At 42.5% G+C, this 19,930-nt stretch overlaps 1 protein-coding gene across 1 annotated transcript in view; it reads right to left on the bottom strand.

The window, feature by feature from the left end:
* SKAP1 (src kinase associated phosphoprotein 1) overlaps nt 1-19,930 on the bottom strand; it is a 274,429-nt gene that overhangs the window by 8,744 nt on the left and 245,755 nt on the right. The window contains exon 11 of the mRNA XM_028089854.2: nt 13,739-13,839. Coding sequence (XP_027945655.1) covers nt 13,739-13,839 — 101 coding nt within the window. The remainder of the gene's footprint in view (nt 1-13,738; nt 13,840-19,930) is intronic.

The following is a 19,930-nucleotide window of genomic DNA, read 5'->3' on the forward strand; positions in this document are numbered from 1 at the left end:
TGTCCATGGATGGACGTGAAGGGTTCTCTGAACTCCTTGAATTTGGTGTAAAATTTTGTGTGCACGTGTCTATATGTCTTTATGTCTTGTCCCTGGGGTGAAATCCAGAACTTTCATCAGATTCTCAAAGGGTTTATGAACCCTCTACAGTTTATGAACCAGTGCTGTGTGTGTGTGTGTGTGTGTGGCGGGGGGGATACAATGATCTTTATGGTCTGGATCTGCACTTTGGCCCAGGGTGGCCTCTCCACTCCACCCTCCCCCCAGCTTTTAAAAGCAGTGAAAGGAAGTCAAGAATCCTTGTTTCTGCCATGCTGGGTTTCTTAGGCTTCAGCCCTCCAGCTTCAGAGTCTGTTCCTTCTAAGGTTGAAGGCTGACCAAGCTTCCTCATTCCTTCTAAGGCACCATCCCTCTCTCTCTTTTTCTTTTATTATTGAAGTATAATTGATGTACAGTGTTACATTACTTTCACGTGTACCACTAAGGCACCATCTCTTTAGCTGTGACGTCTTTCAATAGCTCCCATTCAAATCCACGTGATGGCTTTTGGAGCAAGCTGCTTGACCCTGTCTGCCCTGAGAATGTTCCTGATAGAAATGTTCTCTTTTCGCATTGAACTGGGCTTCGATAAGCCTCTGTGGAACAAGATTCCCGGAAAATGTCTCATACTTTTGTTCTTTTAACCATCAAAGTTCACTATACCAGTGCTTGTAAATAAGAGAATTCCTCTTCAAGAGCACAATCAATCAGCCCCTGACTTGAAAGATCAATAGAAGCTTGATATATGTATGGGAAAGGCCAATCAATCACAGAATTATTGGTTTATGATTGCTTATTTCTCTTATCAGTGTTTGTGCATCCGACAATATTAGCAAAGATGGGAAATTCGAATTCCTAAGCAGAGTAGATTGTAATATTCCAGGATCGGCCAAAAACATTGTATTTTTACTTTGGATTGGCCCACAATTTCTCTACTTCTAAAATCCAGCTTAGGAAATTTAATGCTTTCTGAGGATATCATAAATTATTAAATAAATTGAGGGCTCTAACTCAGCACCCTTCCAACTGCTGAGAAAAGCAAGGCTGGGAATAAGGATTGTTCACCAAAGACAAGCAGGTGGCCATATTTCAGCATAAGTGGTTTTGTGGGGAGATTTTGCAGAAGGGAAAAGGAAGTGGTCAGTCGGGTGGATGGTGGATTAGTGGGGTTGGAAGCTGTCAGAGGACTGGAGCTCAGCGCTCGGCTGAAACCTTGGGTAGCTTGGCAGCCTCCCTAGGCTGACACCATGTTTTAAGTTCTTGGCAATCATTTTCTCTTTTTTCCATTATTCAGTTTTGGTCTATCAATCATAATAAAAATGAATCATTAAATTTGCCTCAATTGAACCAGTTTTACTTATTGTTACATTTCAGGGAACTTGCTAACCTGGAGATTGGCAGGCCTGGACTGGGGAGGAGGGAAAGGCATAGGAGTGTGAGAAAGGGGGTGAGGAGAGGCTGGGTGGTCAGTGACAACAGTTGGGTGGGTGAGGGCATAAGGTGACAACTGGACAGCCAAGAGTTGAGTGTTCTGCGGAGGAATGTGTCAGCTAGATGGGGGGAGGGGTCTGAGAGCACCTGAAAGCAAGGGGAAATCCAGCCTCAGGCCCGAAGCCTGGTGTGCAGGACCCGTGCACACACTGGACACTGTTGGTGATGAAAGTGTGTGCAAAACACAGGCTGTGCGGGAGAGAAAAATCCTAAACGGTGAAGAGAAGGGGGGGGGGTGGGAAGAGAAATGAGAAAGAAACATACAACTTGAACTTTGCCTAAAAAAGACAGAAAGGATAAAGGGAAGGTAAACACTTTGCAGATGGGAGAAAACAAGGTGCCAAGTGCAGAATTCAGGAACAATAGAGACAGCACCATTTCGGAGCTGATAGAATTGTGATACCATGTGAGACCGGCGTATTAATATGTATTCCATAAACTGTGCAGCTCACAGCTCTGCACCGCTCTGTTTTGCTCTGACCGCAGTACCAGCCTCAGGCACCACAACACAATTTGGAAACAATGTGACGGAAATGTTTAATCTGCTCGGCCCATCTGTGCTGCGTATTTCTCCAGATCTCCCTGAGAGAGGCGCCTTGAATCTCCACATTGCCTTTAATATTCTCCTAAATCACCTCCCCACTGCACTTCAAGGGCCATTGCTACAATATCACAGGTTCATCTAAAGTGCAATGGGGGGGGAGGCACAGGCCAAGATATTTTTTATTTTAAAATAATTTCCAGAGATCGTCTTTTCTGCTTCCTTAAAAAAAAAAAAAGAAAAAAAAAAAGAAACGTTATTCTACTATTGCCGGAAGGTTATTGAGGTTGTTTGGTACAAAACAGGGTAGGATAGAGTGGAATCATTCTCCAAAGAATTATTTTTATTAATCTCGATTCCCTCAATTGGACATGGGAGGGGGTGAGCAGATGCTTGTTTTCTCTTATCTCTTTTTCTTGCACCTTGCTAGGGTGATGTGTTCATTTGGGGCTGGTGCCTACTCTGCTTTATGCTTTCCTCTTTGGGTATTGGCTTAACTCTGCCCTGTTCCAGACAAAGCCATCTTGTTCAGGACAGGTATATGTTTGGTCCCTGGTCAACTAAATGCCCTCACCAGAAAGGGACACTGTCTGTATTATTAATTTCAGCTTCAAAACTTAGGTTTTTCTCTCTTTAAGGTACAGGTGTTGAGCGTCAGATTTCTGCCTCCCCCGTCCCCCACTTGATTTTGCCAGATTCAGTGATTTGGGGCTAGAATGTAGGAAGCTGGGGTAGGTTTCAGAGAAAGAGGGGATGATAAGTTGCCACGTTCCAGACCTTAGACAAATGAAAGAGAGTTGCACATCACCAAGAAAATTAGGATTCCTTTTGCTTTGTGAATTAAAGAAATGAATAATTTAGTCCTCAAGATTGTTCCGGCGAGGGAAAGGCAACGTCCCAGTTGCGGAGCCCTACAGCCTGTCGGTGTGTTACATCATCTGCACACATAGGCGTTTCCATGACAACCGCTTATAGCTTCATTTCCTGGATCCCTCTAGGGGGTGTCACAGCCAGATCCACCTGCTTTTCACCCTACCCTCGGTGGGGTCATGGTAAGGTCGCCAGAATAAATGAACGCGGGTACTAATGATCTGTTTACTGCTGTTTATGCTCTGTGTGTGTCAGGGGCACGCACATTTAGAGAGCTCATTATGGTTGCAATTAGAATGCACCATCGCTAGATATTTAACTCCTTTTTCTTTTAAATTAGCATTTTAATAACATTCTTTGAGGAGAGAAACAAAATGACCATTTTTCACGGACAAACTTCTAGCTGTAGGTGCAACTTTAATGCAAAGTTGTGAAGGGGAAAGAAGGGAGGGAAAAAAAAGGCCATTTTTACTACTTCCACCCTCCTCCTTACCAAAAGGATATTTTTATTTGCTTTCTAACACACTCAATTTCCTAAATTTGTTTTGAATCCAATTATTTTGGGTGGCTTAAAGTACCGCACTCTTGTTGGACGGAAATTAGCAGCAATTGAAATTAACTTTCTATGTGACCTGTGAAAGGGGCTAAAATAATTACAAGTGTGTATAAGAAACCCTCTCTCCAAAAGACCCTTGCTGCAGGATCAGGCTGTGATCTGCTGATACCATTACTGGAATATCTTTATAATGTACTTACAAGGGCTATTTTCTTTAAAAAGTTGCTTGTAATGATTGTTTCTGTTTTAAAATTCTTAGGATTGTCTTATAGAGGATGAATGATGACAAAAACTTGTCATTATAGGAAGGAAGAATGAAAATAATAGCATGGCATCATTTGCCATTTAAAAATGGCCAGATCTTGGAGCACCAAAAAGCAAGAGAGACAGAACAGGAAAGATTCAGTGTAGAGACCCAGTCGGTCAGGATGTTCCATAAAGCACTGCTTTTTTGGAATCGGCCAACACCTTTGCTAGGTGTTTATAGATGCTCTGTTTGTGGAAAGTACAGTGAAAAATAACAATTTGAATGTTTCGATTATCTTTCCCAGTCTGTTCCATTTTCATTATTTATTTCCTATAAATCGGGACCTTGCTGAACATAATTCTGCAGACAAGGAGGTGGATGGGACAGCCAATGTGAACGAGGAGATAGATGGTGGGTGCGTGTATGATAGATGCTATGCGTTTATGAAAAGGAGCCGTATGTCTGCATGTGAACATCCACAGAGTAGAGCAAGCAAGCGTGTAAACTATAATGGGTATTTATAGGTAAAAAAAAAAAAGGTGCAAGGAAGATTGTATGGGAACAAGCACACTGAGCCTGAAAAGGGTTTTGCTTTTTTCCTACCCTCTTGGAGTCCACGTCCAAGTTTTGCTAAGAACTCAAGCCTTTTCATGACAACAGACTGGGGATTTCACAGCCAGAAGACTCAGGAGGTCAATAGTTGAAAAGCAAGAGTTAGAAAGCGAGATCTTTATCGACATCAAAACAATGTCACTAAAAAAAAGCCCAGAACGATAGAAGAAGGAAAATATTTAAAGACACAGCAGGAAAAAAAAAAGAGCTTTTATAAAAATGCAGGTCTAAAATGTTTATGCTGTTGTATCAGCCTAGTTGCACCTTAGAATCTGCCATTTCATAAATAAAATACGGATGGCATAGACTATAATTTGGTGATAGCTACCCCAGGACATATCTAGATGCACTTGTGTTATTTTAATTAAATACTGCATTATGGTTTGTGACAACTACATAGCTACAGCGTAAATGAATTCGAAATTAAAGTGTTACTTAGGCATCCAGTAATTTTTGTTTCATTCCTCAGTTTTACAAAGCAAATAGCTATAAAATCAAGATGTTTGTTCATTTACAGATGGAGCAGGATTGTTGTTGCTGTTTTTTTTCTCCTTAATCCTCATGCACAAAAAGAAGACAGAGCTCAGAGTCTGGCTCCCAACACTCTTAGCTTATGAGACACATCACAAAGAAAAACACATCCTCTTGACTATAATGTGAAATGCTGAATATTAATTGCTGGTATTATGCTTATCTTTCTAGCCGGGTTCTGTCTTTTAACAATTATTCTGATGGGCTGCAGTCTTGCACCGCCAGGAGATTTTTCTCCTTTGTTTAACAGTTAAAAACCTATTTGATTTGATTTTATTAAAAAAGAATCTTAGTTCACAATGCTCCTTGGAAGTTTTAGTATCTGGAACTCTTCCCAAATACAGAATATTAGTGGGAACAGAGAAGATGCTGAAGCTCTTTGCTTAAAAAAAAAATAAAATAAAATAAAAAATGCACATTTCTGCATCTAAAAGAAAAAAATATTTTTCATCCTGGCAATATTGTTTCCTTAATGAAACTGGAGAGGGCATTACAATTTGATATAATCAATTGGTTAGTTTAAATGTCACTTCACTAGCAAATCATAAGGAAGATTCAGAATATTCTCATCTAACAGGCACAGATTTTCACTCAAAATTAATATGGTAGGGTAAAAGGATTTTTGCTCAAATCTGAGGATTTAATTGTATCTTTAATGTGTCATATGTCAAGATGAAAGTTTTTAAATAGCGAGTTTTCTGAAACCATTGTCTATTATTTCTAGTTTGAGAATCAATATAATCTTTTTATTAGCCCTTAAATACCATACGTCTGGCAATGTCTGCTAATTCCGGCTTTTCTGTGTTCTAACCAATTACCCCAAGTACCCCCCCACCCCCGCCAACTAATTCTATAAACTGCGTGGAAGTTACTCCCCTGTATGTTTGCAATGAGGTTATAATTTGCTTTTAATATTTTGCTAGTTTGGTTGGAGAACTGGACCCATATACTACCAAGAAAGCCTGGCAGACAGAGGTTTGGGGAGGCTGAGCTCCTTTTGAGAAAATAATTAACAGAAACAAAGCTTTTGTGACTCCTTTTAAATAGAGCATCTCACCGAAATGTCATCCAGCCTCTTTGGCAGATTAGTGAGGAGTTTATTACTAAATCTCTGTCTAATAAACGTGCAGTTGACTCTGGAGGAGCTGCTTGTTATAATACTGGCAGTGGGAAATGGAGGGAATGTCACAGTTAAAGACACAAATTTTCCCCATAATATATTCGAATGGAAACCTCTGAATCCAATACTACATGGGCATATCTAATAAATTCACAATATTTCAGTCTCAACAGCCTTCACCGGTTAGTTTTAAAGATTTATGTGGTAAAAAATTACTCAGTGATGAATATGGTTTATTCTGTGCAGTATTGGAGGTATAAGGAATTAAACTACCGTCTTTAACAGTGAATTTATTATTACCTCTGTCAAAAGACGAAGGCTTTAACAGCGTTTGTTATAAATTCACCGCAAAATAAATGGCTGGAATTTTTTTACACTGGAGTTTGTAAAGCATCAGGCGATTCTGAGCATTAACCTAACCCTGCCATGGCTTATATGGTTCTAGGTAAACAATTCTGTCTGGGCCTCATGGTAATTATCTGATCTGGGACTTTCCACCTGACTGAAAGGTGTGTGCATGTGTGTATGTGTGTGTGTGTTGTGTGTAGAAAGTGAAGGCTCCTGTCCAGGACAACAGTTTAAGAGTAAGTAGAGTAAAGTGGAAAATGCGTTTTTTTCTCTTTTTAAAAGATGGGTTTTATAATAAATGGCCAGGGTTTGGAGGATAGGGTTGATATGCAATTGGGGCTCTTGGTAGCAGGTTTATATGCATGCATATGCACACACACAGACACACACACACAGACACACACACAGACACAAACACACACAGACACACACACACAGACACACACACAAGCATACTCTCCCTTTTGTCCTCTCTTGGAATGGGTGTCCCCTCATTTATAAAAATTACCTGGAAGGAATGAGGCTGCCAGGGTTTGTTCTAGACGATTGGTTCCTGTCTGGGGGAAAGGAATGGCCTCTACTGAATTTGACCGGTGTATGACCGTTGCCTTCCAGCTGACCCCAAATCCCATTCCCATCCTCCTAACTCTATAGACTCCCATTGGGGTTATTAATGAGAGAAAACACCATCATCATCATCTTCGTCATCACAGCACGGTGGTGACCTGCTTGTTAACATGAAATGGGGTGGTGGGGACAGGTTCTGCTTCTCTTTCATATCATCATAAATAAGAAAAGATATTTTCCGATGGTACCCCCTCACTCGCCCCCTTTGGTTAGGTCAGAGGTGAGTAATTGCTCTTTGACAGGCATTGATCAGTTTCATCACACTGTTTGGGCAGCCTGCGCCCCAGGCCTATATTCTCCCCACTTACTCCCCTGAATTACCTCCCAAATAACCCTGCCCATCCCCCCACACAGCCAAGCTGAGGGTAATGGTGCCTGAGGAAGTCCAAAATGGACACTAGATGTCACCAAACACCTCCTTTCCCTCAGAGCCCTGAAATTAAAACACCAAAAAACCAAAAAAAAAAAAAACCCACCCCCCAAAAACCCAACCCAAACCCAACCCAACCCTTCATTTAAAGCAATTGAAGGAATTAACTTATCTGTTTTTATGAGGCTTTTATCACATTCAACTAAGCACACTCAGGACAGGAAGTACTGCCGCATTCAGATAATTTTACAACATACAAATCTCTTTTGGAGGGAATAGGGTCAAGGGAGGGGAAAGGTCTACATTCTTTAAGTAGTCCTTTGAGGGAGGAGGTGGAGAACAGGCGGCTTTAAAAACCCCATTATAACAGACATGGTGTTGTGCTAACACAGTCCATGTGCTGGGAACAGACGTGCTGCCTTCAGATAACAAGGAGTTGGGTTTGGAGTTAGGGTCCAGCCTAATTCTAAGTAGCTTCAGCCACGCTGGAAGCTAAATGTCACTCAGGGTGACAGTCGGTCTCTCCTCATCCTCAAAAGGCCCAAAGCATCTGACAGCATCATGTGTTTGATATTAAACTTGACTTTGCCTGTAAGGCTCTCTGTTTCATGTTAACTGCACCGGCAGAGAAGACAACCAAAAGGCTGGCGTGTTTGGTCCACGGGAACATCCTCCCAGCCCAGCTAAGCCACTATATAAGTAGAAACCTTCTGTTGTGCCCAGCTGATTGCTCCGAGGCTGATCTCCATGGGCTTAAGTGGCAGGGCAGATCTTGGAGGAGCCTAAGCCCAACTTATGAGGCGCACAATGTAAGCCTAAGAGATGTGGCCTGTTGACTCAGTTTACCCTAAATAGAAGACCTCATTCAGGGACCTCGTCTCCTTTCTAGTCAATTGAGAAAGAGTTTTTCTTTCTCTCTTTAATTTGGCCCTATCTGCTGGACAGCTCACGTTGCCACTATGAATTACTTCTGGAACAGGAGGCTTAATTTTTAAATAGGCATTTATTTAAGTTCTCTCACAGAGTAGAATGAGCACCTTTATTACTTAGAAAGCAGGTTCCCTAGTGAGAGACCTTGGAGCCAGGAAGAGAGTCACTTCCCTGAAAGTTGGAACTTGCGACTCATCTTACCCAAATAGAGGCTTCTTTTCTTACTCCCTTTCTCCCACTTGGAATAAATGCCCACAGCGGTGCTGGTCCACAGAAGGGCCTCATGGTCCGCAGATAAAAAGAATGAAGCCAGGGCCCGGCGCTCCTGCACGGAGGCTGCTTCAAGCACCTGCCCTGTCATGCCTGGTGCCCAGGCTGAATGGATTTTTGGAGTACACCTGTTGTTGAACCCCTGCCAAGTACTGATGGCCACTAACCCCCAAATCACTTTTCCCCGCTGTTGATGTTTGGAATGTCAGACAGGACTGAGTAGCAGCCGGTGTGTATTTCAAACACAGCAGATGGATTTTTATATTAGCTCCTATTTCATGTTCAGGCAGAGCGACCGCCACACTAAAAGCCGCAGCCTCGATGCTGCCGAGTTTGCTTCTGTGAGATTAATTCTGTGAAATTAATTGGGACAAGATTGAAAAGGAAATTAAAATGCAGCTGAGTGAACAGGCCTTTCAAACACCTTTTTCCTGCTCTCTATTCAAACTTGGATTCTGCGGTGGTCGCAGGCATCGTGGGAAGTAATTTACGAGAGACAGGCTCTCAGGAGCCATCGGTTACGTATGAGGAGACCTGCACAGGCGCCGCAATCTGGAGCCACTGAAGAGCGCTAAACACCCCGCCGTGGCCTGAGCCGCGTCCCTCCGTGGGGGTGGGGGTGGGGGGAAGCGGTGCTCAGTTCTTGTACCAGAAAAAGCTGTTCAGAAATATCTGGGCCCAAAAGGAACACGGGAACATCGCTAGATGCGCAGATCTGCTTCGTTATTAAAATCTCCCTTTAATATATTTTAAGGCCCAAATTGGAGCTCAGTGAATTAAGTGGGCATGAAACTGCATGGGGCCTAGGAATGTATGGATGTGTTAGGGGAGGTCAGCAGGGGTCCTGCTGACAGTGCCCGTTGGTTACCGTTTCGGAGCCTGGATACGTGGCTCCCGCCTCTCATCAAATGAGAAGTCTGAACAATCCATCAATTATTGTCAGGGACAAAATCTCTCAGACCAAGGAAGGCCTACATGGATTTTCATGTAGGCCTCTTCACTGGATGGTTTTCTATTTCCAAGTAAGACGCTTTTGTGCTTTTGAGTGTCTTTGTGGAGAGTTCTTGGGCAGGACAGGCTACCTGTTAATTTTCTCTCTCACTTCACCAATAGTTTATTGAACTCCTAGTATGTACCCAGCATTGAGCCCAAAAGTTTACTTTAGGGACGCCTGGGTGGCTCAGTCGTTGGGCGTCTGCCTTTGGTTCAGGTCATGGTCCCAGGGTCCTGGGATCCAGCCCTGCATTGGGCTCCCTGCTCAGCAGGAAGCCTGCTTCTCCCTCTCCCACTCCCCCTGCTTGTGTTCCTTCTCTCGCTGTCTCTCTCTGTCAAATAAATAAAATAAAATAAAATAAAAAGTTTACTTGATTGTTAGTGGAAAAGCAAGGAATATGATAATAGTTACCATTCCCTAGATGCCAGGCACTTCTTTACATGAATTCTCTAATGCAAGCATCATAACCCCTGTGAATAGAAGTTATCCCAATTTTTACAGATGAGAAAACAGAAGATTAGCAGGATTAAGTGACTTTGCTCAGGATCACATAAGTAACTCATCTGTTACTGACCTGCTTCCTTAAGAATAGGACAGGTGATGGGTATTTGGTTATCTCTGGGGTGTATCTTTCTTGCCCAGCCAATCATCCTCTCTGGAAATTTTATTTTAAAAAGGACAAATAGGGGCACCTGGGTGGTTCAGTTGGTTAAGCATCAGACTCTTGGTTTCTCAGAGTTGTGAGATTGAGCACCGTGCTGGGCTCTGCACCTGGCATAGAGCCTGCTTAGAATTCTCTCTTCTTCTGCCCCCCCTCCCGCCACCCCCACTCCGGGGGTGTCAAAAACAAAATAAAATAAAATATAAATATTTTTCTCTCTCTCCCCAAAATAAAATAAAATAAAATATAAAAAGGACAAATAGCTCTCTTTCTGCAGTCATTCTTGGGTCCAAAGACCCTAGGCCCTAACAGATTCTCGGGCCTAAGAGGCCCGAGGATTCTAGGATTCAAGGTTGGATCATATTTGGGCAACCATTCAGAAACATCAGGGAGTGGCAGGAGCCCAGGAATAAAGCCCAGATCCAGACCCAACCTGGCTTCCCCATCCAGGGGCCCCTTCCTGTTCTTAACCTGCTCCTCCCCCACCAATATTTCTTTTATCATACAAAGAGAGAGGGGGAAACCAGAGGCATTTATGAGGGCCCAAAACAAAAGAGCTTATAATTGAAATTTTTAAATTTGTTTAATCTGAATAAATAATTAAAGCGAAACACTTTTTTGTGTGGAATTTCTTTAGCAGTTTTGTGGTGACAGCCTCATCATGTTTAGAACAGGAATGCTCGAGGTGGAAGGAATCTTAGAGGTTATCCAACACAGCTCCCTCATTATACAGGTAAGGAAACTGGTCCAGGTAAGTTGAGCCACACTAGGTTGCATCTTGCCTTGCATTTTGTTTCTTTTCTTTCTTTCTTTCTTTCTTTTTTTTTTTTTTTAAAGATTTTACTTATCTATTTGAGAGAAAGAGTGTACAAAGCAGGGAGAGGGAAAAGCATGGAGCCCAATGTGGGGCTCAATTGCAGGACCCTGAGATCATGACCTTGAGCCTAAGGCAGACGCTTAACCGACTGATCCACCCAGACACCCCTTGCCTTGCATTTCTTGGTGGAAATAGAATTCTCCAGTTCCTAACCCAGTGTGCTTTTCTTGTCTGACAAATGTTTGACTGGCCAGAGAGAAAAGTAAAATGGAGATTTCCGGATACCATTTTTCTGGACTAACCTCCACTTGGGTCAGTTCTTTTCCTCCACATGTGAGAGGCAGGTTGTAGAGTATAACTGACTCCAACAAAGGAAGCCAGCTGGGGCTAAAGTGGAATGCATTTAGGATTCATGTGAGAGAAAATTCCAGAGATTGGGAGTTGCTGAACGTCTGAATAGACAAACAGCTAATGGTAGAGGGATCTCCTTTCTCTATCTGTCTGAATTGTTTCATTTGTGCTTCCTCGAGGCAAGGGAATGGATTGGGTGGCCTTTTTAAAGTTCCTTCCTGTCCAAGGACCGTTATTGAGTTAGGTGGTATAATAAAGGTAAATCCAATCCGAAATGCTCCCCAAGCCAACGTTAACTGGAATGAAGCTTTATGAGGGAAACTCCAGTTGAGCTTCCAGCTTCTCATTTCCTCCTCTGACATGCAGGGATTAACAGCGTGCAGAAAGAAGGGAGGCAGCTGCTGTAGCTTTTGGGGGAAGAAATGCGCTACTACACCCGCAAAGGATAAAAATAGACTTAAGACTGTCCAAAAGATGGAGAAAGAAACCAGACAGAACCAGAGCAGCAAGGTATTCTCCCTGAATCAAACTTTGATATATTAGCTTTCTGTACGGGAGGGGAGGGAGGGGGATTGGTTATAAAAGACAGAGGAGGCTCTCCATGTTCTTTGGTATCTCTTAAAAATATGACAGCCATGGTACCCACAGATAGCTCTGTACTTCAGGGCAAGTCACCACACAGTCCCTTCTAAATGGAGGAAAGGGACCCCCAGTGAGAAGCCGTTAACAAAGGCAAAAGATATGCAAAACAAACAAAATAATCATGACCGAGAGAGAAGGCCAGCAGACAGTCTGGCTCTGTTCTCTGCACCCCCCTCCTGCTGCAGGCACCTCAGACAATGTAAACAGTTAATTTGTTCACCTGCAGGCTCTGGGCAAACAGAGGCCTGGTCACACCTGAGTGGATAACTCGATTACCCCTGTAATGCCAGTGTGGTAATGTACACAAATTCTATTACAAGGCAAACCTTGCTTTCGGGCATTTGAAATACCAATCAGGCCAATGTCCACTCCCTTCTTTACTTCCAATTTATTCTTGGTGTATTGGAGCTGCACCAGAATGGCACTAGGATGGAGCTGAATTAGGACTCTGGAAGAAATCACTAGAAGACTGTGATCTCAGTCAGCAGAGCTTGCAGGCTTCCTACTCTTTTGCAAAAGGTTGGGTCTGAATTTGGTCCTTGTTCCAAGGGGACTTGTTGCAACCCCTGAAAGTTACCTTAAGTCAGCCCTGGTCTGTTTCCTAAGGACCTTATGGTATCTTTCAAATCGAGACAAACCCTTGGCCATGGACAGAATAAAGATACATGGCAAATGATGGGTTAATAACACAATAGGTTTTCAATTTACCTTTATGGAATCCACATATTCATTAATTAAAGAGCAAACGGTGCTTATTTAAAAAATGTGCTTGTAGATATTGACTGACCTCATAGAGAAAGAACTTTTTAGTAAGTTACTTCAGAACCTGTTTCCTTAGCCCACCTATATAGAATATGTATAATCTTTCTCTACAAAGATGATGATACTGAACCATCAAATGGTAGCCTGTGAGTTCTGAATCATCTTCACATTAGTGATGGATCTTCAATAATCTATCCTTTTATTTTTTCCCAATTGTTTTATGATCAACAACACTACTTGTGAGATGGTTAGTTGGGGCTAGGGATTAACTTTATGACTGAGGAAGAGAATAAAGTTAGCTGGCTCTTGAGGGGCTGGATTCACTATCTTGACCTTATCAGCACTTGTTCAAACCAGTTGAGCCAACTAGCTCTGACTGCCCCATCATAATTATATTACGGTCTTGTTTATCTGTAAATGACATAAGAAGATGGTTTGCCAAGCCTGAATGTTTTCAAGAGAATTATACAGTAATAAATTATGTATATAATGATGACCTTTTAAGTACCACAAAACCCTAAAAAGAATAAATTGATTGGCATGGTTTTAGTGTTATATCTACTTTATTGAATTTTTAAATTTGAAAATTAGTTCCTGAATCTGAATTTTCAATTAAACTTTTCCCTAACAATTATAAATCAATGGGAATTTACTTTATGTGTGAGGGAGCCATGTAATGCACACAAGAGAAATGTATGACATGGAATAATTTTGGTTATGGTGACTACATCATTGAGAGTGAAAAAAATCGATTTTTTTAGGGGGGGCAGGAGGAGAGGGAGAGAGAGACTCTTAAGCAGGCTCCACACCAAATGCAGAGCCCGACGTAGGGCTCCATCTCACAACCGTAAGGTCAAGACCTGAGCCAAAATCAAGAGTCGGATGCTTAACTGACTGAGCCACCCAGGCGCCTCCCCAAAATTGACTTTTGATCCAGACCCCACACTCTATGTCCTTACCTTGCTCAGAATTCGGATGAGGTCACCCCTTTGGAAGGACAGTTCGTCTGGCTGGTCACCATGGCAATCCCATAGGCCCTGGTAGTAACTGGTATAGTCCACTGGTCAAAGAGAGGAGAAATCAAAGTTAAAAGGACTCTGTCTTTTTCCATGGAGCCCACATATTTGCTGCAAGTGGAAACCAGGGTTCTAATATTGCCCCTAGGAAACCTAGGATTCCGGGGGTTGGGGGGCTGGGATGAGAATCAGCCAAAGACTCAGCATGAGCAAAGGACTGTGGGAAAAGGAGATCATTAACTAACATTAAATATTTACAGATCACCCTAAGTCAGATGTTATTCAATAATATGATAAATACATTCATTTATTAACAAAAGAAAAACAGGCAGGTAATTTTTTACTTGGTTTGTACGTAAGCAGTGCAGAGATTTCCTGCCAGATTTTCTTGATCCAGGGCATCTAAACTATCCAGTGCTTGTCTTCAAAATCCATTTGAAGGAATGGGTAAGTCTCCAACTTCTGCCTATTACTGAGAGGCTGAGTCAGCCAGCTTGTGTCTGCATCACAATCTCACACATTGGTCTCTTCTGTTAACAGGAACTTCATCCTGGGCACTTCCCACCCAGATTCTGTGTGAGGTAATCCCCCAATAAATACGGTTACGAATAGCCCAGTCTTTAAGTGGAACCAAGGGGGGTGTCTCATCCATTACAACTAAATTCTGGGTGGGCTGGCCCTTTTCCAGCATCTCATTTGTAGACCCTGAACATGCCTGCCAAGATTTATCTGCAAGCCCCCAGGGGGACAGAAACCAAAGTGATCTGCATTAAAAATGAAAGCAACTGAAGACGACAAACCAAGCTTTCGAAGCAGCTGGAGAGATTTACTGGGCTTCTCAGCAAGACTAGATGGCAGTGATGCCACAGGACAGCCATCGATTCTTAGCAATGAAGAATCTGTATTGATCTTCTTCTACCCGGAAAGGTTAAACACTAGAGCACAAAGTGGGAGAGGATCTGGGGATTTGAATGGCAGGAGAGCAGACGCCCACTGGACCAGGGATGATGTGGCTGTGCTTCCATTCCTTCGGATGCTGCGGGGGAGAGCGGTCAGCAAAGCACCTACCAAAGATGAGATTCTTGTTGATGGGAGTCAGGAGTCCTGGGTTCTAATTAAAATTCAAGTGACTTTTGGGGATCCTATTTGTACCAGTTTCTACCTTGCCCTTTGTTTTTGACCCTCCCATGAGGAATGATAGTGCTGGTCACTGAGGATGAGAATAGATGGGGGAAGGCAGGTGGGCAGTGTGGGTGGACAGACGCACTGGCTAGGTTTACTTTCTAAAAAACTTGTTCCTAACTTACCAGCAATTCAAATAATAAAGGCACAGGAAAACAAAATCCCTGTGTGTATCTGGAAAAGAACCTTAGTAGGAGTCTTAAAGTGCACAAAAACCAAGGAGGGACAGATCTATTTAATTAAGACTCAGATGCTGCAAACAGAAGTAAACATGTTAACCGTATAGAAATGAGGCATGTTTTCTTTTATGAAGGTAATTGTTTGTATATGCAGTAAACAACAGAGGGCAGCAAACAAGACAACCACACTGGAAACCATTAGTTAAGAATGTGTTCGGAAGAAAAATGCATTGGGAGAAAAATGCTAACTTTTGGAAAGACAAGGCATGTATTTTGGGGGATACCAGGGCATGAAATAATAGAGAAATATCAGTCCCTGAAGAGTGAAAATAGTTTTCCCAGAGGACATATTAATGTATTTTTAGTTATAATGGAATTGATTAATCACCTGAAGATTTTGACAAAATTAGAAATGAAAAGTGTGTGTGTGTATATATATATATATATATATATATATTAAAGATTTTATTTATTTATTTGTCAGAGAGAGAGAGAGCACAACCAGGGGGAGTGGAAAGCAGAGGGAGAAGCGGGCTCCCCCGTTGAGCAAGGAGCCCGATGGAGGGCTCGATTCCAGGACCCTGAGATCATGACCTGAGCCGAAGGCAGATGCTTAACTGACTGAGCCACTCAGATGTCCCTATATATACATATATTTAAAAGATTTTATTTATTTATTTATTTATTTGAGAGAGAGAGTGAGAAAGCACAAGCAGGGGGAGTGGCAGAGGGAGAGGGAGAAGCAGGCTCCCTTTTGAGCAAGGAGCCCAATGTGGGGCTTGATCCCAGGAACCTGGGATCATGACCTGAGCTGAAGGCAGATGCTTAACTGAGTGAGCCACCCAGGTGTCCCAGAAATGAAACGCATATTGACGTCAATATTCTTCATGCATTTATATGTTATAGAGAAAATAATTTCTAAAAATAGATTTGTAAAGCACAACTTGGTATTTCTGAATGATAAGAAGACTGGCGAAATTGTCTTGGCTTTGTCTAACTTAGCAGATGGTCACTGTGGAGTACTGCTCCCCATTTGCCTGGAAATGCTTTTAAGACTATGAGTACTTTTTGGGTATATATGTAAAAAGTGACTTGATATTGGGCATATAAGACACCAGAGGAGAATACCTGGAAATATACCTATTCTTTTTTTTTTTTTAATGTTTTATTTATTTATTCATGAGAGTCAGAGAGAGAGAGAGGCAGAGGGAGAAGCAGGCTCACCACAGAGCAGGGAGCCCGATGCGGGACTCGATCCCAGGACCCTGGGATCATGACCTGAGCCGAAGGCAGACGCTTAACCATCTGAGCCACCCAGGCGCCCGAAGTATACCTATTCTAAAAGCAATATATATCATAGGGAAAGCAAGAAGCTAGGAAGAAAACAAGAGCCTTCCAAGAAAAAATATCAAAAATGCCTTTGGTTCTTCATAAGCTAAAGGCTAAAAGAAGATAGAGCGCAGGAATCTGGCAGATAGTTTACCTAGCGCAAGAACCAGAATTGTCAGAACTAGAACCATAAAAGGGCAGCTTCAAAAAATAAGCAGAATGAAGGGCTAAACATGTGGACTTGCTGTCCAGACAGAGGTATTCTGGTACTAGGGAATTCAGTGAGGAGGAACGCCTTAACCGGACAAGATTGGACTCGGTATTGCAGACTCCCTGTTTAATATAGGTGTGACTTGCGTTTATGTGTCTGTGTGCACACAACTTCTCTACATTCATTCCTCAGCATTCAACAGACACGTCCACAGCGCTTATGAAGTGCCCGGGACCGTGCGGGATGCTGGGAATTCCACATTGACCACACACCGTCCCTGCTCTTTGGGCTACTGTCCAGTGGGGGAGGTACCAGGAAACAGAGTCGTACAGATATTTACTTATCTACGATTGTGATATGTCTTCAAAGGGGAAGTTGAGGGTGCTGTATAGAACAGGGAAGCTAACTTCACGAAAGGCTTCCCGGAAGCTTTGGTTGTGTTATGAACACCTGACCGAGAACGGGTGTTATTTAAAGATCTTGAAGAGGGGACGAGGTAAGGTGGAGGAGGGCTTCATTCCTGACCCTTTGCCTCTGGAAGAGCTTAAAGGCCTGGAAGTTTGCTGGGGCAGTCCAGCTTCTCCCTAAATTTGTCCAGGTCATTCTATAAACAGGGGAATGCCTGAGGAGACTGATGTCTTTAGACCACTGAGGAATTGGGAGCCTGAGAGAGGATTTCCTCTGTGGACTGGATTCAGGTTCCTTTAGGTTTACACGACTCTAGCAGCAGTCTGAGATCAGACATGGTGCAGCATTCTGACCATTTAATTAATTCAAAGCATCCTCATTCTCATTTTGAGGACATTATTCCATCTAATTATTTTTTTTCCAGTCTGTCCATTTGGAATGAAAAACAAAAGAATAAAGCTTAATGCCAGCATTTCTCAATGTCTCCCAAAAAAAAAAAAACGTAACTCTGCACTAAGTAAAGCCTGGTAATTCAAAAGCAAAGCACTAATATATTCAGCATAAAACAGACAGAGGACCTAGAGCAATAATGACACCACTAATAACTAAAACAGTTATAACAATTAACAACAATTACAATGATAGAGAAGCTAATGGGTATGATCACTGCATTTAAATTGCAAGCAGAGCTGAGAAGGACTTTTTCTAGAGAAAATAAAAGGGGGGGATCATCTTATTTTCTTTATCCCATGTAAGAGAAGCTAAGCTCCCCGCAAACAAAATGTCATAGGAAGAATAGAAACAGTCTAAGTTTAAAAATATACTGTTTTCTCTCTTCTCTAGGTATTTATTGCAAAGCATTTGCCATTGCACACCAAGTTCTTAATAACCAGTAATAGTCATTTCTCCTGTAAAGGAGGCCAAGTTGGTACTACTGTTGACAGGGTCAGAATTTGAAAATGATCCTCTCTGACATGGAGAATTCTAAGTTAGAAAGGACCAGGATACCTTTTTGCCTGTCCTCCACCTTAGAGACAACAGAACTTGACTGTGTTCCTTCCAGAGTTCATATGTCACCTTGGGCTTTTGTTTGGGAGATACTGGGTAGCTCCAGAATTCAAGCTGTGACCAAGAAAAAGAGGCTAAAAGGCAGGTCAGCATGTTGTTTACATTTGCTTGATGAACCAAAGGGCTGTGCTAATGAGGCCTGGTTATGGGAGCAACTACTAAAAAAATTATGGAAAAGAGAGACAGAATGAGAAGACGGATAAAGCCAGTCCTTGCTAGACCATGGGTAGGTGAGAAATGGACATGGAAGGCCAAAGCAGTGACCCACTGGAAGGGAACTGGAATATTTTCTAACCCAGGCCGGAGAAGTCCACCATGTTCAGTCCATTAAAACAGACTCAGTCCGATACCTTACTGTTTCAGAACAAAAGGCATAAAGAAATTTGCCAGGATGCCTGGGAGGCTCAGTCAGTTAAGCGTCTGCCTTTGGCTCTGGTCATGATCTCAGGGTCCTGGGATCGAGCCCTGTGTGGGGCTCCCTGCTCAGAGAGGAGTCTGTTTCTCCCTCTCCCTCTGCCCCTTCCCCATGCTCATGCGCCCTCTCTCAAATAAATAAATAAATAAATAAAATCTTAAAAAAAAAGAAAAAAAAGAAATTTGCCAAACTCCACTGGCTAGGACACCAGAACAAGAAGAGCAGCTGAACATTACCATTTGCTTGTTTTCATAGCCCTTTAATCTTGAATTTTGAAATCTCTATGGTCCTTAATGTTGTAAGTATGATCTTGAACTGGATGGAGACCACTCACAGATCCTGATCTTCATCTCCTATGCTCCTTTTACTGGGCCAAAATTGTAGCTGGCTGATGCTCAACTTATGTTTGGTCTTAGGAAACAGGTTTCAAAAAGTAAGAGTTGCAAAGCCCTCTGTGGCTTCCCTGTTTCTTTCGTGGAATCAACTCCATTGGTATATGCACTAACATGGAAAGGCGCCTTAGCGGTGGAAGCTCATCAGTGACCACGTTTCTGCCTTGCAGAAATTACCGCTTGTGGGCTCCTTTTTGGCTGAGTTTGCCCACGATTTTAGAGTGAAAACAACCTTTATGGAGATCTTCCTTGGTCAGATATTTGATGTATCTAAGGATGAGTTGTGCCTCCAGCTCGGCTTTTTATTTGACATGGCTGACCCAAGCCAATGGACAGGAGTTTTTGTATAAACAACACAGAACAAGTTTTCTTTTTGGTTACCTGGACGTTACCTTCTCATGATAGGGAAGGGAGATAAACTCTCATCACAGAAGACACTTAGTGTTAGACTGTTAGGCTGATGGGTTGCAATTTAGTGAGAATCTGAGGTGTTGAAGACTCACTCATTAAAATAACCCTGTTACTAACAGTCATGCTGTAAACTGAGCTCTTTATAGATTGAACAATCAATACTACAAGGCTGTGATAGATTTTCTAGGTAACAGAATAAAATAAAAGAAATTACATCTTACAGGGTCATTAACACCCAATGAGGATAAACTGAATTCCTTTTTTTCCCCCCTCTTCTGATAAGATCTAGTTGGGCTTTAAAAATGTTAGTAACTCTATCACAGGAAAGCACAGCATTTCTGGGAACAGGATCCCTGGAAGAGTTCTGGAGAAGAGTATGTGGATTTTAAAGGTAACCCTGATATGGGGCGCCTGGGTGGATCAGTTGTTAAGCATCTGCCTTCAGCTCGGGTCATGATCCCAGGGTCCTGGGATCCAGCCCTGCATCGAGCCCTGCATTGGGCTCCCTGCTCAGTGGGAAGCCTGCTTCTCCCTCTCCCA

The sequence above is a fragment of the Eumetopias jubatus genome, unplaced genomic scaffold, assembly GCF_037043125.1.
Source record: "Eumetopias jubatus isolate StellerSeaLion01/CBP00866 unplaced genomic scaffold, mEumJub1_p1.0 scaffold_10, whole genome shotgun sequence".
Classification (NCBI taxonomy): Eukaryota; Metazoa; Chordata; class Mammalia; order Carnivora; family Otariidae; genus Eumetopias; species Eumetopias jubatus.